Genomic DNA, 24,382 nt, shown 5'->3' with positions numbered 1-24,382 from the left:
TGTGTATGTTAATGCTAATATAGTCGAGTCGACATGAGTCGTCAATTAGTTTCAACTGTCTGAGCATAGTGAATCGATTTGCTTCTGTTGAACATTTGTTGAAACAATTAAGAACCAATTTTGTTTACTTGTAGCTGTTGATTTGGATCAGTAATGTAAAAGGATTGTTTGGTTTAAATGCTGAATTGGAGGGCATGTGCACTCTTGCACAGCATTTGCACTGGTGCGCCTCATGTGCATTGGTGCACCTCATGTGTCTTGTGCACAGCCTGTTTTTCCTGCATAAAGGACTTTCAATTTTAAAATGGTTTGACAGCATATGCTGTCAGACATATTCTACTGCCCATGCTTGCTTTTAGTTAATAAAATAGGAAAGGAAAGCCTGCCAGGGAATGTTGATGGGGGTTAACACTTAAATAACTAATTGGAATCTGAAAAATAAAAAGGGCACATGGGAGGGGTATTGTGATATTAAAAAGAGGCTGTTAAAAGGAGTAGGAAGGAGGCTTATAAAAGGGGAAGACCATCTGATATTGGAGATACGGACAGAGATATAGAGAGGGGTTAGAGATAGTCAGATACAGAATTAGAGGCAGAGGGATTAGAGAAGAAACACACACACACTGTGAAGATAGAAAGAAGAGAGACACAGACAGACAAAAAGGGAGGAGAGGAAAAGAATACCATCTGATAATAGAGGTCAGAAAGAGCATAGATAGAGGAGAGTTGAAGTTCTGGAAAGAGACACACACAGAGATATAAAAAGGGGATTAGGATAGTCACAGACTTCCATCAGTTCTGAGAAGGAGGAGACATCTGATATATACAGGGGAGGGAAGACACATAGAGGGATAGACACAGACTTCCTTCAGTTTGGAAAGAGAGAGAACACCTGATATTAGAGGAGATAGAGAGCATACAGAGAAAGGATAGATTTGAGAAGAGAGAGCTGAATACATCCTTATTAACACACACAGGCAGATACAAGGGAGAAAGGATAGGAAAATCAGGAACTGTTTTCTTCATATTGTCATCTGGATTTCATCTGTTCCTCTGCTCATTCTGTTCCTTTCAAGTTTAAACTGAGCTCACTGGTTGTTAGTTTGCATTGGGTTACTTCTTGAAGTTTGGCCTATCTGGGGTTTTCTATTTCCACTGCCCTGTTTGTTGCCTGCTGTTATTGCTGCTGCACCTGTTGCCATTGTTACTTTGCTGATTTCCCCTCTTCTTCAATTGTCAAATATTTCCAGGTACACAACTCCTGAAACCATGTGTTGTTGAAAGTTTGAAGTTGAAGCAGAAATAAGGAAATGAACATCTGTTTATGTTATAATACCGGTGTTCAAAATAGGTTGTTGAATGTTAGTTTAGCCTGTATTCGTTTAACTGCAAACTGCAAACATTCTGTATAAATTAACATATATTCTAAGTTGAGATGAACAATTAGATAGCATTGGCTTGATAGATCAGATGTGTTTTTTAAGCATGCAACTGTTAGTTTTGTTTCAGTTATGATATCATGACATAGAATCATAGCAAGCATATGTATGTATTTTTGCCTAGATCTCTGAACCATCGAATCTGCTACATTCGTTTCTATTGAATTCAAGATAAGTGAACCCCGAACTAATTCTCATGCAGCATTACGTTAACAGGGTAATAATGTATGCTGACCCTGTTATTGGACTATTTATTTCTACATAGTTTCAATATGGGCTTCAATATAGATTCATCGTTTCGGAATAACGCGACTATTTTTGAGTTCAATTAACAGTTGGTTTTCCTAATAAACAACTGATTTCATTTATCAAGCCCAAAAGAGCTAGTTTCGCAATTCGAACTGGAAGATCGTTTTTTTTTGCAAATTTTGTGCACGTTATTAACAATCCCCTTAGCAAATCAACAAAACTTATTCACTCCTTAAAGACGAGGCATGAGATAATTCTTACCTCATAAACAACCAATTAGGCAATCAAGCAAAAATTTGGATTCATCATATATAGTAGGGATTTAGCATGTTAGTTGTTTAAACAAATAGGTTTAGTATTTTTTTTTCCTTTATCTTCCTAGAGACAAATGTATTAGAAATGTAGCCACTTTAGGATATCCTTCTCTAAAATAGAGGCGAGCCTCGCCAAATAAAAATGCAAAATTGTGGGGCCCTCAATAAATAACCATAACAATTATTTAGAGTCCAGGATAGGCCGTTTAGCGAACTTCATGGCCTTTCCCAGAAAGTAACAATACACTAGTTGCTTTAGGGGCACCTTTAATAACTTAACCTTCTTAAACACGGGCGCACATTGATGTGACCCAAATCCAAATCTCAACGGAGTCAGAATGTGTTGACGATCACGGGTGCATTGATTGTGACGTGTTTCAAGATGCATTTTCACGACGTTGCAATTCTATAAAAAATAAATGATAATAATAAAAGCGGTTTAAACTTAATAAAAGCACATAAGTCACAACATGTATTTAAATCAGATATCTAGCCATTATAACAATTTAAGCGACCGTGCTAGAACCACGGGATTCGAGGGTGCCTAACACCTTCCCTCGGGTCAACAGAATTCCTTACTTAGAATTTCTGGTTCGCAGACTTCATTTGGAAAAGTCGAAAATTTTCCTCGATTTGGGATTCAAGATAAACCGGTGACTTGGGACACCAAAAGCCAAACCTTTCCCAAGTGGCGACTCTGAATTAAATAAATAATCCCATTTCGAATATTGTCACTTAAATTGGAAAAACTCCACCCGCGCATCTTACCCTTCGGGGCGGGGCGCGCAAAAAGGAGGTGTGACAGCTCTGGCGACTCTGCTGGGGAATTAATGACCCAGAACCACTGGTTCAGGGTCCAAGAATTCGAGCTTAGAATAATTGTTATATTTGGCTTTATTATCTGATCTTTATTACATGTTTTGCATAAAAGTGCTAAATGTTGTCTTTTACCGCTTTTGATATTATCTGAACTGTATATAAACTGTGCCGAAACCCTTCTTTTCTTACCTCCGGGGAGAAGCTCGCTGGTCGAGACTCCCTATTCTGTTAGTGTCAATACCTGAAATAAGAAAGAGGTCGGACAAGTTACAAAGCCGGACGATCTCGCGGGTCCCCGGTACGTAGCCCCCTCCTCGACTCGAGTTGTCCGCTCGGGTACACAGTCTAGAACAAATACCGAGGTTTAAACCTAGTATAACGAAACTTCATGCCGGATCCCTAATAGGAACGCTTATTTGCATCATATTGCATTTGACTTAGGGGACTCAACACAGGGGTTGGGCCCGTCTAGGACAGGCAACCCGAAATGGAAAAGATCATTATGCTGCATTCCTATCTGTGTTGTGCATTTATTTGCTTCGATTCCGCATGTCGATCGGTTCCTAAAAAAAAAAGAGGGAAAAATAGCAGCGTAGGGGAGCTGCCATGGCGGACAACAGTAACTCGGAAGTGACGCAGAAACTATACGTGCGTGTTGACTGCCGGACTAGTTTGGGTGGTGTCGAAACAGCGGCAGCTACCATGTGAGAACATCGAAGCTCAGTCATGGTTGGGCATGGCAAAAGCTCGAACGGGGACGATGAAGCTTGGTGAGGGAGGATGTGCTCGTGTGAAGGTGTTGACGTAGCTGTGTGTGCGTCGATGAGGAGCTTGGAGGTGGAGGATGATGAAGCTTGGTGAGGGAAGCAGCCATGGACGTTGGGTTTTTTAAGAGTTTTGGGGAAGATGAAGATGGAGGGGGCGGGTAGGCTAGTTTAGGTTTTTAGGGTTTTCTTACTATTTTTTTTTTGTTTTTCTTTGTTTTATTTTTTGAAATGCAAGATAATAGGGTGTTGGGTTATGGACCGGGTTGACCCAGTTCGAAATGGACTGGGTCGTAGGGAAGATTGGGCCATTTTTTGGGCCTGTGGCTTGAAATTGAAGAAGAGGCCCAATTCCGACTTTCTTTATATTTTCGCTCTCTTTTCTTCTTTTATTTTTCTAAAACTAAATTATAAAAATACTTAAACTATTATTAAGAACTAAATTAAGTTATAAAAGCGCAAATTAACTCCCAATAACAATTAACGCACAATTAAGTATTAATTAAGCATAAAATTGTATATTTGGACATTAAATGCTAAAAATGCAAACGATGCCTATTTTTGTAATTTTTAATTTTTGTAAAACAAATTTAATTATTATCAATTATAGAATTAAATCCTACATGCAAAATGCGACATATTTTTGTATTTTTTATTAATTTAGCAAATAAACACGCACAGACAACTACAAATAATTATTCAAAATATCACAAAATTGCACACCAAAGAAAAATCATTTTATTTTTGAATTTTTGGGAGTAATTCTCATATAGGGCAAAAATCACGTGCTTACAAAGCATATAATTCAAAGTCTTGAAAAAATGTACTCGATCAAATTATAAAGATCTTTGTACGGTTTAAAGCAACCTGGGCACGTGTGGTATAATCGCCTCAGTAAATATTTGCTGAAAGAAGATTACATAAATGATGTTATTTGTCCATGTTTTTTTATAAAGAAAATGTCATCATAATTTGTTATACTTGTTGTTTATGTTGATGACATATATCTTGTTGGAACTACAGAAGAGCTCTAAAAAGTCAATTGAATATCTTAAGAAAGAATTTGAGATGGAATATCTTGGAAAAATAAAAAATTATCTTTGGTCTGCAAATTGAATATTTAGCAGACGAGATCTTTATCCATTAATTTGCCTATGCAGAAAGGGTTATTAAACGCTTTTACATGGACAAAGCGCACCCATTAAGTACACCAATGGGTGTTCGATCACTTGAAGTGAATAAGGATCCGTTCCAACCTCCACAAGAGGATGGGGAACTCCTTGGTCCTGAAATACTCTATCTTTGTGCAATTGTTATGCATTTATGTATCTTGCTAATGCTAACAAATGTGGTGCAGATCGTATTGGTTATGCAGATACAAGATTAGAATGCGGAGACTTAAATATTTGAAACAAGATTTTCATCAGGGGGAATAAAATACGCGATGCACTCTTTTTTACCTTACTAAGGTTTTTTTCCCATGGGGTTTTCCTTACAATGTTTTTAATGAGGCACCTAGCAATGCGTATTACTAAATATGTGTACTCTTTTTCTTTCACTAGGATTTTTTCCCACGTAGGTTTTCCTAGTAAGGTTTTAATGAGGCATATTATCTTTTAATGAACATCCAAGGGGGAGTGTTATAAATATATTATATTATGGATGTTCATTTAGTACCCCATTGTAAATAAGCTTCCTGAATAAGCTTATCCATATGGGACTCCGCTGTAAATATGTTTATCTATTTAGTACTCTATTGGAAATAAGCCTCCTGAATAAGTTTATCACTTCGGTACCCGATTATGAATAAACATTATCCCCGGTAGAAGATTATCCATACAGGATACAATGAGCTTATTCTTTCAGTACTCCGTTATGGATAAACATTACCTCCAGTAGAAGATTATCTACATCTGGTACAATGAGCTTATCCTTTCAGTACTCCGTTATGGATAAACATTACTCTTAGTAGAAGATTATCCATAACTGATATAGTAACAGCTTACACAGCAGCTTGCAGTAACAGCTTACACAACAACTTTCTTTCTTCTATAAATAGAAGCGATTTAAGTTCATTATGTATATCAGTTTAAAATTTAAATAATATATCAGTTTCTCTCTATGCTTATATTTATTTTATAGTCTTTATTTTATAACACCAACAAAAATGTATGTTTTTTTGGGAATAAAACATGCACCAAATTAGTTTTACGGGAATGCCCTTCCTCATTTCACTACAGTCCACTTCATCAAGCTAGGGTTTTCTCCTTCCTTCCTCTCCGTCACTATACTCCGTCCTCCAATTTCGTGGAGAATTTCCAATTTGCAGTCCGACCAAAAAAGCAGAGGTAAAATGAGCACTGTCGTACCTACTTCAGAGGAAGATCCTGCTCTTTCCGTTGTTCGGTTCACCGCTCAGTTGTCCTGGGCTGACGCTGGCCCAGAGGTAATCTCATCTAACACTCGAACTCTATTTGTGCTTGTGTCTGTGTCTGTTTTTATTATTTAATGTTTATATACAAATTATTTAGCTTTTACATGACTCTCTCAAATAATTCACGTGCTGTAATGTAGTTTCATTACTTAAAAACCGATGCTTTAAACAATCTGGATTTGATTTACCAATGGTTAACTATTGTAATGCGGGTGGTACGGTAAATTGCTATGTGGAATTCTGTAGGGACAGATATTTGGTTGGGATTCTGTGGTTGTTGTAGTTAAATATTTGTTTTGAAGGGATTTATATGATATGTTGATAGGTTGCGGAGCCTCAGGTGAATAGATTGTGCGTCGAGACACAGGAATGCATGATTGAAGGAAGGTGGTTGGATTTGGCTTCGTTGATGCTCACTTCTGCAGATTTGGTTTTTTCGAAAGCTTCCGAGAAAGGTGAATTTCGCACTTCAAGTGATTTTCATAACCTGTTATTAAAAGATGTAATTCGGAATAGTTTCTATGGGAATGGATGAGCGTTTGATGCTTAGGAGTATTTACCTGGAGATTGAAGTTTAAATCTCAGCTACAAAACTCAGTGTGAGTCCATCTAGTCCAATCTTGGTGGGTCGATTTACTCGACATGTTTGCTTGTGTGCTGTAAGAAGCTGCAGTTGGATTAGACAATGTGCAAACAATCTGGTCCAATACCACTGTCACTAAGAACAACAAGATATATAATCTGGGAATTCTCCATAGTTACACAGAAATCTCCAGAAGACAAGAGACAATATTATTATATTTAATAAATTTGTGAGTCCAGTTATGTAATTATCTAGCACATACTGTAAAATTAGATGCATAGAACTCACATGTACAGGAAGCAGCTGTTTTTGTTGACTTATATCTTTCAGTAAATTGTTTAGAGGCGGCTTTCTTTTCTTCATCAATGTGAAGCAATCTCTGATTGTCTGGCATATTGAAACCATCCTTTCTGATGTTATGTTTTCTGAAATTTTTTGTTTGTTCTCTTAGTTACGTAGTTTGCTCTAATTGGCTTCTACTTCAGATCTCGAGTGCATTTTCACTATAATCTGCAACCTTGTCAAGAAGCCGGAGAGTTTGGACCAAGTTCATGAGATGGCAGAGCTCATATCAACTAAACTCTCTCAACAACCAAATGATAAGCCTGCATTGCGCATAAAACTGTAATGTATCCTGGAGCTAATTACTTTACTTCCTGGAGTTTTCTTTATGGTGTCACATTACATTTTGTTCCTTCTCTTGTTTCAGCTTGTTCAATCTCTACAACCTGTTGGAGAATCCTTATAGCCGTTTCTTTGTATACATGAAGGCCCTTAATTTGGCCATTAGTGGAAAGGTCACTGAACATGTCTTGCCATCTTTCAAAAAGATAGATAGCTTCTTGAAAGAATGGAACCTTGGAATCAAGGATCAGAGGGAGCTCTTTCTTAAGATCTCAAACATTCTGAAAGAAGTTAAAGGGTAAGACTGAGGGACTTGTGTTTCCTGCAGCAATCTGAGCTTACAATTATGTATTCTTGTCTGACTCTCGTTCATATTTGCAGCTCTGCAAAAGAGTCTTTCAAGTTTCTGACAAAGTATTTGGAAACTTTCTCGGTTGAAGATGCTTATGCCATGAATGATGCAAAGGAAGAAGCTCTTCGTGCAATTATTGAATTTGTCAAGGCACCTAACATGATTCAGGTATATCTATGTTCAACAGAATTCTGAATTCAAATTGCTTGAGTGGACAGGAGACTTTTCTTTTTTAAAATTTTATGTGTAGACAATCTGCTGTGTTATTTAGACTCCAGATTGCCGAATGCCGCCTTTCACATGCTCTAATTGCTATTGTGTATTGTTTTAGGCATCAGATATGTTCTATTGCTAGCATGTAATGATTTAGGTGCATTAGAATATGCTCTTGTATCGTATGCCATGGTTTCCTGTGTCCTCACAGTTGATCTGAGTGCTTTGCAAGGTACTGGAATAAACATCCACCATCATACACAATGTGGCTTGATTTTACTATTTTAGATGAATTACTTTGAATTTTGCGATCTCCGAGCTATTAGGAGCTAATGAAAGCCTGTATCAAAATTTTTGGAGAGCAATTATGGAGTAGATCGCCAACATGATAGCATTGAAGAAATATCAAAAATGAAAAAAGAAGGAAATAATTGAGGAGAGTGGCTTATTAAATCTGCACTTTTTTCTTTTGCCATTATTTACTCTTGGCTTTTTAATATGGCAGTGTGGCTTGCTAGATATGCCTGCTATAGTCCAATTGGAGAAAGATGCTAAATATGCTCTAGTGTATCAGCTTCTGAAGATCTTTCTCGCTGGGAGGCTTAATGATTACTTGGATTTCCAGGAGGCAAATTCTGAATTATTAAAAACCTATGGTCAGTTCTTGCCTTTTTGCTAATTGAAACTTTGGTGTATTTTATGTGAAGCCTTAGGTTTTGGGATGCTGCTGTTGGCCTGATTATGCTAGTTAATGTTGCAGGACTTCTCCATGAAGATTGTATAGCAAAGATGAGATTATTGACGTTGGTAGCTCTTGGAATGACTGAATCCAGTCAAATTCCTTATTCCATGATCAGAGACACATTGCAGGTACTTTTTTATTGTCTATATCTTGTAGTTTGTATTTGTGCTCCACATTTTGGTCGTTTCATTGGTCTTTTGCTCTTTGCAGATTGATGATACTGAGGTAGAATATTGGGTTGTTAAGGCAATTTCAGCTAAGTTGCTTGACTGCAAGATAGATCAAATGAACCAAGCAATAATTGTGAGGTGTGCTTTCTGTGGTCCCCGTCCTTTATTACTTTTGCCTATGCTTTATTTAAAGAAGTTAGATCTGGTTAATTTAGCCTTTAATTGTTCTTCATTATTCATAGCTGTTTTCCTTTCCTTTTGTATGGGTGTTGTGCAGCCGATGTATAGAGCGTGTATTTGGGACAGACCAGTGGCAATTACTTCGAACGCAGCTTGCAACCTGGAGGGTAAATCATATTCTTCTTAAACTCATTTTTTTAGTCAATCTGGGTTCCAAGCGCAAGTGTGGCTAGTTACCATGATTCCTTTTCCTTCTCTGCTGGAACCCCTAGAAACGTATTGGTGCCAGCATATTTTTGTTGTCCTCCTACTTCTTATTGCTAGAACTCCCATTCTCATTTATATTGTGTCATTATGCTCTCTGTATATGATTGATGTTGACGGGTGTCAAATCTTTACAGGGAAATATTTCAGGGGTTATTAGTACAATTCATGCTAACAGGATAACTGAAGATACCACACAAACAATGCAAGGATTAGCGATCCGCTAAAGGTTGCTTATTTGTGGCAACTATTTTCTTTAAATATTTGGAGACTAGATTAATTGGTTCCCATGTAGAGCCAGCTCTTTGAAGTAGAAATTTTGACATCGGTTTCCTTCTGGGCAAAATTTTCCAAGAGTTTGTTAAGCTGCATTTGCTTTCTTTTCCTGTCGATGTTACATAGATGTAATTCTATGAGATCATGATGTTCAATTATACTTCGCCTGTTGATTCCGTATTTCCATGTCCAATTTTCACTTTGTAGGCACCCATGAATTCCATAATTGAGAACAAAGGTATCAAATGTATGTCTCCATGTCAATGGAGAATTGGAGATGGGTAGGGCCAGGGTGGACATTGCTTGTTAACAGTCTCCTCGGACTTCTCATTTGAACTACGTATACATCTTCGATTTGCTCTGATGGAGCGTTCACGAGTGACTGACGCTCAAAGTATCTGTCTTGGAAGCCTTCAGAAATATGATTAGTTCAGTACTTGCTCATTTTTCCCTTTTCGCGGTCCGATACTGGAAAGAATAAAAAACTTACGAAAGAGTATGTTGGCTTCGAACCTGTTAGGACAGATAAAGCTCTAGGCCAGCAGACCTTTGTGATAAGTTGCTAAAACAAGCGGGTCAGAAAGGCCGACGTTATATGATAAGTTGCTTCCAATGAAAAATTCGGATAAATAGATTTCTCCTCATTTAAACGGGAATTGACATTTGGTTCTCTATTTTTTGTTTGTAGAAAATCAATCATGAGCTCTAAGTTCTAACTTCTAAGAAGTGTTTTGAAAGGCGTGGGCATTGGGCGAGATGTTTTACATATGCCTCAGCAAGGCATAAGCACAGAGGCACGAGATGTAAGCCCCATGTGTATTTAAGTTTTAATATTTTATAAAATAATATAATTACAGTAAATATTTATAAATAATTAAAATTGCATAAAAATTGGAGAAAATTATTAATATGTGAAAAATATGTATAGTTGCTTCATCCCCATAAAAAAAACTAGTCAAAATAATTCATTATATGTTACTTACAAGTACAAGTAACTTGAGTTGAAAAAAATAAAGTTTTCTACATGGAAAAAAAAATGATGACTGCAATTTAAACTCTGAACTTGCTGTTATAGAGGAGAGTATAGTTCTTTTTCTCTTTGCAAAAAATAAAATAAAATTGATTATTCCTTGCTTTTGGGAGATAGTAACCAACTAGCGGACAAGAGAAAGAATTGGGAAAGACCATAAATTAGGGTTTCTAGCAATAAAAAAGGTCTCGACTTTTAAATTTAATGTTTCAATTCCTTTTTAAAACTTTCGAGCAATTACAAGCTGACTTTTCAGAATTTAGGTAATATATTAAGGACTTATTCAACAAATTTTGTTTTAATTTGAAAAAGTCTATGGGGCTTACGCCTCAATACAAAAGAGCGCCTCAATGCACGGACATACGTCCTGAATTGCTAGGCGTACGCCTCTTGAAACTTTCGCCCCCACCATCGCCTCAGAGCTTTTTTAACGCGCGTGGCCCCGAAAACGCCTTTTAAAACACTTCTTCTAACAAAACACCTAACGTTAAGCTTAGCTGATGGTGCATTGTTTGTATGCGGAAGAGCTTTTTGCGAAATTTAAAATGCAAAAAAGGACAAAAAGACAGGTAGAAAGTTTGTATCTTCTATAGTTTTTCTTTCCTCTAAGGGCTTCCCAAAAAAGCTTTATACTCATAGGAACAAGGCAGTAATGGGGGTAATGAAATAAAGCTACGTATGCTGGTCTCTTAGCTGAAGCATGAACCCAACCCGTGTGTACGTACTCCCAAAATCCCTAGATAGATTTTGATATGGTTATGTTTCTAATATTTGCTCTACAAACACTAAATAAGTTAAATTGGCAATTAATAGGTCTACATTTTTTCTCTCTTCGATTTCTTGTTCAGTAATGTTGACATCTATAGTTGCTCCACATATAACAATCCGATCGGTTGTTTTGCATTTTAGATCTCTGTTCCCCTAACTGAGATTCTCCATATGTGCTTTTACTGTTTTATGACTTTCGGGGATGGTTAGTTCGGATTTGGAAGGTTTCGGGTGGAAGTTGGAATACTTAGTTCCTTAATAGTGGCTTAAAATGATTAAGTTTGACTTGAGTCAACTTTTTGAGTAAGCAACCTCGGAACCGAGATTTGACAGTCCCAATAGGTTCGTATGATAATTTAGACTTGGACGTATGTTCGGATCGGGTTTCGGATGACCCGGGAGCGTTTGAGCGCTTAATATTGAAAGTTGGTGCATTTGTTTTCAAGTTCTTTAAGTTTGGGTTAGAGTAGATTTTGGTGTTATCGAGGTTTATTGGGGATTCCGAGCCAGGGAATAGATCCGTATGGTGATTTAAGACTTGCACGTAAAATTTGGTGTCATTCCGAGTAGTCTAAGTATGATTCGGCGCGTTTGGAGCAAGTTGAAAACTTGAAGTTCATAATTTGATTCAAATAGGTTTTGGGGTACGATTCTTAGTTTTGATGTTGTTTTACGTGTTTCGAGAGTTCGAGCAGATCTGTATTATGGTTATGGACTTGTTGGTGTATTTGGACGGGATCCCGGGTGGCTTGGGTGAGTTTCGGACTGCCCGGAGCTAAATCCCAAAAATCTGGTGTGTTGGTTCTGGTTTCCTTCTTCGCGATCGCGAGGGCTGTGTCGCATTCGCGAAGAAGAAAATATGAGGGGCGGAATTTGCTCTATACGTTGGCGACCCCTTTCCTGCGTTCACGAAGGTCTGGGACCTATGGCCTTCGCGTTTGCGTGAAGGGGCCAGCGTTCGTGCAGGGAGAAAGGGCTGGGGGTGTGAGATCGTTCCTCTTCGCGTTCGCGAGCTGGACCACGCGTTCGCGAAGCTCAGGCTTGTCAGACTTCGCGTTCGCATACGAGTCCTCCTGGGCCTGGGCAGCTTGCCTTCGCGACCACTATGGCTTTTTCGCGATCGTGAAGAAGAAATGCCTGGGCAGTGTGTTTTAAAAATGGGGACTTAGGCTCATTTTATTTATTCTCTCACTTGTTGGTCGAATTTAGAGTTTTTTGAAGAGGGGTTTTCACCTAGAACTTTGGGTACGTAATTTCTATACAATATGAGTTTAAATCACGCATTATAGTATAATGACCCGGCCAGTCATTTTGAGAGTATTAGCCCTGAACCCCTATTTATCGCTCCCTCTATTTCATTTTGTGGTTGCATGACTTGCCGGGAGGATTTGTTTTTGGTTTAGGAGTGAAATGAGACACTTAGTCCATAAAACGGAAGCTTAAGCTCTAGGAATTTGACAGTAGTTTGAATTGTATGAAAACGACTCAGGAATGGAGTTTCGATGGTTTCACTAGCTCCGTAGGGTGATTTTGGTCTTAGAAGCATGTCCAGATGTTGATTTGGAGGCCGTAGGTCATTTCGGCGTTAATTGGCGAAAGTTGGAAAGTTAGGTGATTTTTGGAAAGTTTGACTGGGGTGGACCTTTTGATATCTGGATCGGATTTCGATTCCGAAAGTTGGAACATGTCCGTAATGTCATTTATGACTTGTATGCAATGTGAGCACGTGATTTTTGCCTCGCGAAAACTACTCCAAAATAAAAAAATAATAAAAAATAATAAAACAAAATTCTCTTAGTGTGCAATTTTTAGAATTTATGTGGCATTTATTAATTATTTGTGTTTTGTCCGTAAATGTTTACTTTGTTATAGTTAAATAAAAAATAAAATAAAAATACATGTTGCATGCATATCTAGGATTTAATTATGCATTTAAGAATTAATTAAAAAATATAAATCACAAAAATATGCATTTATCTTATTTTTAAATGTGCCATTGTGTGATTAATGTTTTGTCTTGTATGTTAATGGTTGTTAAAGGGTGATTAATATTTTTAAGGCTGATTTTGATTTTTATAATTAAAATTAAGAATTTCATAATTAGGAATAAAATTAGAAAATAAAAAAAAGAGTTGAAAATAATAGGCAAAACGGATCTGGGCCAACAATTTTAAACAAATATTAGGCCCAAAATCACAGCCCATACCCGCCCCAATCCAGTCCAACTCAGGGGTAAACCAAACGACGTCGTTTGGCCATCTTTCATCAAGGCCGTTTGATTAAATCAATCCAACAGTTAAGATTCCATACCCTTACCCGTAACCCCCTACCCGACCCATTACTCGACCCAACACTTTCCCCCAACTTAAACCAAACGACATCGTTTGGTTAAGTGAACTGATCCTGACCGTGGATCATGTTTGATCTGACGGTCAAGATCAATCCACCCACCCCTATAAAAGCCTAAATCCTACCCCAGCCCCCCCAAAGCAAATACCCCCCTGTCCTGTTCATCGTCTCTTTCAAGAGATTAGATGAACTCCACCGTCCACCACCGTGCACCGCCCATCGAAAATCGCCTCACGGCGGTTCCGGTGGTCCAAACAACCCCACCTTAACACCCTCGACTCCTCTCAACCTCCTCGTTCCAAATCCATAACCCATATACCTCGAATCAGGCCCCAATGTCTCGAATCTTCGATCGAAGGTTGGTCTGAAAACCCAACTTTCTCCGATGGCCTCCAAATTAACACCATAGCTTCCCCTAACTACCCTCATTACAGATCTGTTGTTCGTTTGCCTCGAATCATCTCAGAGCTTCTCGAATCTTCATTTGAAGATTCGAGTCAAACATGAACTCACCCAGATCCGTCTCAAATTCACACCAAATAACCCCTAGGCCTACCTCACCCCTAAGTCATCTTTTGTTCCCTTCAAATTTGCCCAGAATTGGTCAAACCCTAAAACGGAAAATCTGAAACCCTAAAAATGCCAAATTGTGGAATTTGTCCGATTAATTAAGGGATTGAGGTCTAAGAGACTTTAATCGAGGTATTCTCAATTGAGAATACTTCGAATAAAGTCTGTTCAGCCTCAAAAGGTCCGAATCCAAGTTGAGCCTGTGTCCGAATAAATTTGAAGATTCAGAGGTATTTTTCCTACTTCTTTTTGTATCCTATATGTATATTGTTGTTTGTTTCAGTAGTGTGTGTAATTTTCCTATTTTTGTTTATTTGATTCTGTTTATTTGATCAAAATTATAGCATTGTCTCTGTTTGTTGTGATTGTTTACAATGTGTATAATCGACTCGATTAAGTTCGTCGATTAGTTGTTTTGTAAATTCTTGTTTCCGTTAATGCTGATTGTAACAGCCTGTTTATCTGTTTTGGATTGATTATTATCATTTTGTTGTAATCAGTTAATTAGTTCTTGCCAATTAGTTGGTTCTTGTTTGATAAGTCAGAAAGTTTGTCAAACATGTGTGTGTTGATTTCTGAGCAGTTAGTTTCAGGCAGTGTCAATACTGACAATGCCCCTGCATTCATGCTAATCTCAATTTCAATTCAAATTTGTTCTGTTGAGTTCTGTGTATTGTTAATATGTTTGTATGCAAGTTCAGTGTTCAATCTGAATTTAGCCTTCGTCCATTAGCTATTAGACATTGGGTTTGTTGGATCAATTAGCTATTGCATTTCCCTGTTTAGCACAATCTGTGAGGATATAATAGCTATTTGATGTTAGGCAGATTAGTTTAAACAATGGATGAATTTGGGCAGTTTTAGTCTGGGGGCAGTAATATTAAGGGATTCTCAGGGGTATTTTTGGGAATGAAACAGTAGGAATAATATGATAGTATTAGTGTGCTAGTAGTGGGATGTTAATGGCTATTAATTAATCATAATGGGGAGACAAAGGGAATTGGGACTGCTGAAATAAGGGGAAAAGGTATCCTTAATGGCTGTTTGATTAGAAAAGCAATTTTAGTGCTATTTGAGTGGATTTTTTCTGGTTTTAAAAGAAAGGGGCCAGGCAGCACTTAAGGGGGGAGACTTGTATAAGAAGAGGGTTTATGGACTGATTTCAGGGGGAACGGAGATAGGGCAGACAGAGGAATCTGAAAGAAAGATGTGGACAGTGAGAAAAATTGGGCAGAACCCAGATAGAAAGAAAAAGAGAAGAAAGAAAAAAAGAGATAGAAAGAGAAAAACTGAACAGAAACAAAAGAAAGAAAGGAAATCTGCATTTGAATCTGAAAAAAATAGAAAAACAAAATAGACATAGAAAGAAACAGAAAAAGAGAATCAGACAGAGGGAAACAAATCTGAAACAGATAGAGAAGAAAGAAAGAAAATCTGAAACATTGTTTTCTTGAATCTGTCCATGTTTGTTTGTTGATATTGTTTGGTTTAAATTTGAAATTTTTCTTAAAATTCTTTTACTGTTCGTCTGGTTCCACGGGTCTTGGTGTTTTGCTCAAATCTGCTGAGTTATTTGGTATATTCTGCTGGTTTTGTTGCTGCTGCTACTGCTGAAATTTGCCTCTTTTACCCTCATTTCCAGGTATATATCTTTAGACTCATGTTGTGGAAAGCTTCAACATTGCCAAATAAATGAAGTTTGGAATTATAATTATGTCTTCTACTCGTTTAAGTCTATTAGTTTAAATTTTAGTTTTGTTTCAGTTGGTTAATAGTAGTATGCTTGACATGATGACTATTAGTTAATCATTCCCTTTTGAAGTACGTATAAGCGTTGTAATAATGTTATCTATTTCAGAATTTCATTAAGTATAGTTATGTTCAAATTGTCAAGACAGGGAACATGGCAGAAAAGTTGGCCATTAATTAAATCTTGTGATATTGTTGGTTAAGTATAGAATAGAATGGAAATATCAAGATACTACATTACTAGCATATCTTGTCAAAAAGTCCGATTTTATTTAAAGTTAGATTGATGTAAGTTGTATGTTGTTCATATATGGCATGATAACGGTTATGTGCATAGCCATAGGTGAAAGGTGAGTTGATATAATCCGTCACAATGTTGGAATATTATGAAATGGTTCAGATGTATAACTACGTTATATGTAATGTCATTTTATTAAATCAACTTGTAGAATAATTCTCTTTCTTATCAACAAAGGGTCCTTTTATTTTAATTCACTTCTTAAAAATAGTATATAAAAAATAATGTCAATGATCTTACAAAGTGTGTCTTTAGTGACTGTAAATGGCTTGCATAGGCCGAGAATAAAAATTGGTTTGATTTTATATATCATCGTAAGCAAATTAACCGAATAATTATAACTTTGGACTAAAAACAAGTAGATGAGAAGGAGGTGGGATTTGCGAATACGAATCGCCACATCTAAGTCAAAAATGTACAAAAATAGAGTTCGCTTTAGATATAATTTCTTCGAAAACTATTAGTTTGTTTATCAAATTAATTCTTTTCCTAGTTTTGCATGCAATTCGCTTTTTGGGTATACAAATATTGTATTCACGACAAAAATGGTAGTTTTAGTTACACGTTTTTTTTATCACTAATTCTTTAAAATTTGAATAGTTTTGAGGTATATAATTCATATGAATAAAACTTGTGGTCAACACATAATAAATTTTGAATTCTTTTTTTTGGAGATGTCCAAATCGGTGATTTCCCATGACTTTCATATAAATGGACATAATAAACATTTGTAGAGAATTTATAAAGAATGTTTTGTGTAATTAGGGATGCGTTCGCGTGACCTGATTATACTTCTAAAGGCAATTCGGATTATGCGTTCGCGCAACTTCGAGCAAACTTTTAATAAAAGAGGTTCTTCGGAGGATGTTAAATTAAACCAGAGATGTGCAGTTCACTATTTAATCATACAAGAGTGACGATGTTCATAACTTTATTTTTAAGCACAATTTCGAACATAAGTTTTTTTTATATAATAAAAATATGCAAAAAATAATATTATCAATCTTATCGTGTACACGTATGCGTGACACGATTCTTCATATTTATAAAAAAAAATATATATAACACGAATATACGTACGCGTGATTCGTTTAAGGGTCTAAAACTTTGAACAATCTAAGGCGGTAACAAAATCATATAACAACAAAAAATGTATTTAGTAAATCAAGATAATTAAGGCCAAGTATAAAAAATGGTTAAGCGACCGTGCTAGAACCACGAAATTCGGGAATGCCTAACACCTTCTCCCGAATTAACAGAATTCCTTACTCGGATTTCTGGTTCGCAGAATAACAAACAGAGTCATATTCTCCTCGATTCAGGGATTAAAACCGGTGACTTGGGACGCCTTAAAATTCCCAGGTGGCGACTCTGAAATAAATAAACAAATCCCGTTTCGACTGTCCTTAAATTGGAGAAAACCCCTCGCACCCTCGCCGGGGCGGAAAATGGATGTGTGACAGCTCTGGCGACTCTGCTGGGGAACGAACCCAGAACCACTGGTTCAGGGTTTAAGAATTCGAGCTTAAAATAACTATTATAGCTGGCTTTTTTTATTATCTGATTTTTACATGTTTATGCTTAATGTGCTAAATGATGCTTTTACCGCTTTAATATTATTTGAATTGTGTATATAAAACTGCTACGAAAACCCTCCTTCTTTCTGAGTCTTCTGAATTTATGGTGTACACGTGCGCGTGGCCCACCTTTCTGTTAAAAGTCATACCAAATAAGACGAAGTTGAGACAAGTAACTAGGCCGGTAGACTTTCGTGCTCCCGGTACGTTGCCCCCACTTCGGCTCAAACTGTCCGTTTGGGTAAGCCAGATCTAGAACAATCTGCCTCAGGTTTTTCCCTTAGAATAACTCAGCCATGTACCGGATCCCTAGTAGGAACGTCTATTTTGCATCATGTACATTTGGCTTTGGAGACTCAACACAGGGGTTGAGTCTGTCTAGGACAGGTGAACCCGAAATGAAAAGACCATCCTGATGCATCCTACTTGCTACTTGTGCATTCATTTGCCTCGGATTAGCTTGTTGACCAACTTAATTGAAAAAAAAAAATCATTGTGAGAGCCGAGGAATAAAATGGGTTGTTTTAGAAAATTCCCAAAAATAGTTTTAAGTTTTGAAAAAAAGAAGTGTTAGATAAAAAAAAATATAAAAAAAATGATTTTTTTTATTTATGAGTGTCTGTTTTCAAAATAAGTCTTGATTTTGTTAAAATTAATCGTAGATACAAAATGAGCGCCACCCAAAACCCACCATCCGCAAATACAGATGAGTTTCTATTTCGGCTTCAGATGTGGTGGCATGAGTTAGGAGAAGATGGTCAAAAATGGGTCGTTGAGCATTTGGGGACTCTCACAGATATTATGAAAGTTAAACCACGTAATAACTTAATTGCGGCAGTAATAACTTTTTGGGACCCTGTTCACAATGTCTTTCGCTTCTCTGATTTCGAGCTTACTCCTACATTAGAAGAGATAGCTGGATATGCCGGTTTTGCTGGAGATTTATGAAACCAAAGTCTTATATTCCCAAAAGCTCCCTCAGTGCATCGATTCTTTGGGCTTCTGAACATCAGTAATCAAATAAGAAAAAGCAATGTTATCAACGGGTGTTGTTCTTTCAACTTCCTATATTCAAGGTTCGGAAAGCCAGATGGATTTGAAATTCATGAGAAGGGCCTTACTAACAAGCAGAATAGAGACACCTGGTAGATTCACCGTCGCTTAGCTTTCATGGTGGCTTTTCTAGGAATCATGGTCTTCCCAAACAAAGAACGAACAATTGATATTCGCACAACTAAAGTCGTACAGGTCCTCACTACCAAGGAAAATCACACCCTTGGCCCGATCATTCTCCCAGACATTTATCGGGCATTGACTTTATGTAAATCAGGGGCAAAGATATTCGAAGGGTGCAAAATTTTGTTGCAAATGTGGATGGTTGAACATCTCCAACATTACCCCAAATTCATACAGTATGGTCCAAGCCATGATAATTTCATCGAGAGTTATGAAGAAAGAATAAAAGATTATAAGTCTCCAGAAGGGGTCGAATCCTGGGTGTCTCATCTAAGATCTTTAACGGCAAGTCAAATTGAGTGGACTTTGGGATGGCTCCCGGTAAGGGAAGTGATACACATGTCAACCTCGAATAGTTATTTGCTACTATTGGGATTGAGAAACATCCAGCCATATGCGCCACAAAGAGTTCTAAGACAACTAGGGAGATACCAAGTACTTCCTGATGATGAAGATCTGAGTATGCAAGTAATCGAGTTACACCCTGAAGCCACTCTTCCCGAAGCTTTAATTCAGCAGATGTGGAATGGATGTCGATACTTGAAAGATGATACTCAAGTTCCAGACACTACAAAGGGCGAGATAAATCCAGGATATGCAAGGTGGTTTGAGAAATGGTCCCGCGTGGATGACGCACCAGAACCCGATCTAAGAAGGCCAACAAAAAGACCCCATGTTCAAACCTTTAACGATAAAATCCAAGAGCGGTTGATTTGGGGAGAAAAGGAAAAGGGGTACAAATCGACTATTCATGCCCTAAAGAAAAATCTGAGGAGCCTCAGTTTGGAGAAAGATTTGCAAGACAAGAAGCAGAAGGCGAGAAGAAGAGTCTAGCTTGTGAGAATAAAAATCTTCACACTCAATTTCAAAAAATGAAGAAAGCTTCTGAAACACCAATGAGGAGTTGGAAGGATCAAAAAATCATCGCCAATCTTTTGGAAAAAATGCAAAATTGTGATTCCATTTCGGCAAAAACCGAAAAGGCGTTGAACAAAGCTAAAGAAAGAATCCAACAATTAAACGAAGAGGCCAGATCTAATAAGGAACACCAAGTAAGGCAATCTGAAGAAGACAGGGCACAATTCAAGAAGGAGAAAGACCGTTGGATACATTCAGAAGCCCAACTTCATGCACAACTGGAAGAAGCAAGGAGATACAACAGAGAACATCAGCACGCAGACATCGATAGAGAAAGAGCACAGGCAAGACTCGATCAGGCCAGACTCCGAGCTCAATTAGAGTCAGCTTTAGACGTGAAGACCGTATCAGAGATATAGCCACCACTCGCCAACAACAACTGCAAAACCAAGACCAACATCTCCAAGATTTCAGGGCACAAATCCATGATTTAGCGGTTTACACCTCTCAAAGTTATGTAAACTGCCAAGGGATAGATTATGAGAGGTTTATAGAGCACGCACCTATTTTTGCCCGTCATCTGGCAATGGAGTTAGAAAGAATGTATCGTACGCTGGGAGGTCATCCGGGTCAAGCCCCACCATGAGCAGATGATCCAATAATTGAAAACAAAAGTGGGAAGTGGAGCCTGTTCACACTATTGAGAGTTATGTCTTTTGTTTGATTTGGGTTTGTGTCAAGTTTTAAACCGTTTTTATAATGTTTTCCAAATGTAATGTCTGTTCCATCTTTGTAAAATAAATAAAAGTGTTGACAATTGCTTTACGTCCACGCAAGGTCTGATTCATGCAGGGGCATGATACATAGGCAATCTCTATAAGATTCGACCACATCCACAATCATAAAAAATAAAATAAGAGTGAGTGACAATAAAAAGAAAGGCCAAGAAAAGTGGAGATGACACAAGCAACCGAGCAAATGCATAATAGAAAAGGGTTATTTGTCTAAGAACATTGCATCTCAACGTGTAATTATATATGTGTTAAACTCTCAAAACTAACAAGTTTGCTCATTTCCAGAATTCAAGCAGTTAGTTTCTCTAAGAGTATACTGGCATATTATCATTATCACACGAGATCAAAAGGAACAATACCCGAAAGTATGTCTATCCCGGATATCGATACAGGTATTGAGATAGAGGAGATGGACGTCGGTAAAATGAAAGAAGAAATGCTTAAACTCAAGCAGCAAATGGCTGAGATGTACCGGGCCTGGTCTACAGGGCAATCACCCTCATCTTACCTAGCTAACCCTGCTCCATCACTAGCCCAAACTCAGGATAATCTTACCACTGAACTATCCCCAAATTTCCCCATCTACCAACACTACCGAGGCACCACCTCTCAGACACCGCAGTCTCCACCGCCTAAACCAGTTCCATACCTTCCTCCACCAGTAACTCCTGTTTTCATAGCACCTCCCCCGGCTACATTCCACAAATCTCCTAGTGAGCCTATATTCCAGGCCCAGGACAACCAATACTACCCCCCGGAGCCCACCTTCAAAGCCTCAGAAATCCATTCATCTACTCCTCGTTTTGACCTCCCAACAGAAATTGACAAGCCAGTCAAAAATGCTGAACAAGAAGAGATGTTCAGGAAGGTCAAAAGCCTAGAACAATCGTTCCGAGACATGCGAGGGTTAGGAGGACAGGTCAGTGTGGCCTACAAGGATTTATGCTTGTTCCCAAATGTGCAATTGCCAGTTGGTTTCAAGATGCCCAAATTTGACCTATACAATGGGCACGACGATCCAGTAGCCCACTTAAGGGGTTTCTGCAGCAAGATGCGAGGAGCCGGGGGAAAAGATGAATTATTGATGGCTTACTTCAGTCAAAGTTTGAGCGGATCAGCTTTGGAGTGGTATACACGCCAGGACCATGGGAGATGGTACACCTGGGATGACCTGGCACATGCATTTGCTTACCACTTCCAATACAATCTGGAAATCATCCCAGATCGACTATCTTTGACAAAATTTGAGAAAAAGCATAATGAAAGTTTTAGAGAATATGGTTTCCGGTGGAGGGAATAGGCAGCAAGGGTGGATCCTCCTATGAAGGAAAGTGAAATGGTAGACTACTTCCTACAAGCCCTAGAACCAACTTACTATGCCCATTTGGTTTCAGCGATAGGAAAATCATTCAACGAAGTAGTGAAGATGAGAGGTATGGTGGAGTAAGGCCTCAAAACAAATAAAATCATGAGTTATTCGGCTATTAAGGCGACTACTCAAGCTATTCAAGGCGGAGTAGGAGGAATTGGAAGAAAGAAAAGGGAGGAAGCAGCGGTGGTTGATTCAGGAACTTGGTCGGGATCTGGAGGTTCACCGCATTACTACAATCAACATCGATCCCACCAATCAACTTACCACCACAATTCACCCCAACACTACTATCACCCGTCGGAACCTCATTTTTCCATCAATCATGCACAAGCATACAATCAACCACCTGCCCACGCTCATTGGCGTGCCCATGTCATACCAAGTACTTACCCACGAACCTACCCCGGACCAGGTTTCAGGCCTAGTCAAGCATTCAGGGGTGAAAGGGGACAGAAAAAGAAAACCTTCACTCCATTGGGTGAATCCTACACTAGTCTGTTCCACAGGTTGAGACAGCTAGACATGCTAAGGCCGATACAATCCAAGCTGCCCAATCCTCCTCCAAAGAATCTGGACTACACCATAAGCTGTGAGTATTGTTCTGGTACACCAGGCCATGATACAGAAAAGTGCTGGCATTTGAAGAATGCAATACAAGAGCTGATTGATACTAATAAAATTGAAGTTCAAACCCCTGAAGCTCCCAATATCAACAGAAATCCAATGTCAACCCATCAGGAGGCCAATATGATAGAAATAGTACGGGCTGATGGGGAAACAAATAAGCCATCGCAAACCGTCATGATGATTAGGTCTCATGAAACCAAGCCAGATGAGCAGTTAACAGAGGAGAAGTCGGTGCCTAAGCAGAACAAAAATGGTGATGAACCATCTGTGGTAGTTGAGAAGGGATCTTCGAGCAAAGTTGCTACAAAGCAGATAAGATCAAAAGTGATTGTACCAGGGGTCGCCAGCAAACCCATTGTAGTCGTGGAAGGAGCCCGTGTAGATCGGGTCATTATCAAGCCGGTAACCCAGTTACCAGTGATCAACAACAAAGCCATTCCATGGAACTATGAACGGGTGACGGTAATGTATAAAGGAAAAGAAGTAAAGGAAGAAGTCTGTGAGGTGCAAGGCTTGACTCGTTCGGGAAGATATTTCACTCCCGAGGAGTTAAGAAAAACTAAAAATAATCCAACACCAATAAAGAAAGCTGTGACGGAAGAAGAAGCGGAAGAGTTTTTAAGAAAGATGAAGCCCCATGACTATTCTGTTGTGGAACAATTGAAAAAGACGCCCGCTCAAATTTCATATTTGTCATTACTGATCCATTCAGAGGAGCATCGTTAAGCTTTGATGAAAATCCTGAATGAGGCACACGTTCCTGATAAGATCTCCGTAAATCATTTGGGAAGAATAGCCAACAGAATCTTTGAGGCAAACAGAATTACAGTTTCTGATGATGAACTGCCTGTGGAAGGTACTGAGCACAACAGAGCTCTTTACCTCACATTGAAATGTGAAAACTCCGTAGTAACCCAGGTATTGGTTGACAACGGGTCAAGCACAAACATCTGCCCTCTCTCCACTCTGGGCAAGTTGAAAATCAAAGAGGAGAGGATCCAGAAGAATAGTATTTGCGTACGGGGGTTTGACGGTGGAAGCAGAGATTCATTTGGCGACATAGTGCTGGAGCTGACAATAGGGCCAAATTCACGATGGAGTTTCAAGTGTTGGATATGACTGTTTCCTATAATTTGCTGTTGGGCCGACCATGGATCCATGCCACTAAAGCAGTCCCGTCAACACTACACCAGGCAGTCAAGTTTGAATGGGATCAACAGGAAATAGTTGTGCATGGGGAGGACAGTTTAAATGCTCACAACGGTGCCATTGTACCGGTCGAGGGAATAGAAAGTGACCAGGGACCATGGGTCTACCAGGTTTCCGACACAATGTCGGTAGAGAAAATTCCAGAGGGGAAATACATTCCGAATCCAAAAATAACCTCTGCATCAGTCATGGTAGCCTATGAAATGTTAAAGAATGGTTTTATACCCGGCAAAGGGTTGGGCTCATCTTTGCAAGGCATTATACAACCAGTATCTCTCCCCGAGAACTGGGGAACTTTTGGTTTGGGATTCGTACCCACTGTCACAGACATGAGAAAAGCCAAGAAGCCAAAACAGAAGGCATGGGTCCTTCCAAAGCCAGTCCCACATCTATCAAAATCTTTTGTCAAGTCCGGTACCAAAAATCACCCGATAATAACAATTCCTAAATCCATGATTAATCCTGATGAGGAATTAATTGAAAGATTCGAAAAGCTGTTTGACGATGTGAATATGGTGGAAA

The 24,382-nt window shown here is 38.5% G+C and overlaps 1 protein-coding gene across 1 annotated transcript; it reads left to right on the top strand.

Annotated features, from left to right (window-relative positions):
- Positions 1-5,792: 5,792 nt before the first annotated feature.
- Positions 5,793-9,603, top strand: LOC104242586 (uncharacterized). Its single transcript, XM_009797662.2, has 10 exons — positions 5,793-6,031; positions 6,345-6,474; positions 7,088-7,226; positions 7,312-7,524; positions 7,608-7,746; positions 8,297-8,447; positions 8,552-8,661; positions 8,744-8,841; positions 8,981-9,050; positions 9,285-9,603. Exons 1-10 carry the CDS (start codon positions 5,939-5,941, stop codon positions 9,372-9,374), a joined length of 1,233 nt encoding a protein of 410 aa, XP_009795964.1. The 5' UTR covers positions 5,793-5,938; the 3' UTR covers positions 9,375-9,603.
- Positions 9,604-24,382: the final 14,779 nt, after the last annotated feature.

Source organism: Nicotiana sylvestris, chromosome 2 (assembly GCF_000393655.2).
Source record: "Nicotiana sylvestris chromosome 2, ASM39365v2, whole genome shotgun sequence".
Taxonomy (NCBI): Eukaryota; Viridiplantae; Streptophyta; class Magnoliopsida; order Solanales; family Solanaceae; genus Nicotiana; species Nicotiana sylvestris.
This window is presented reverse-complemented; position numbering and strand designations above follow the sequence as displayed.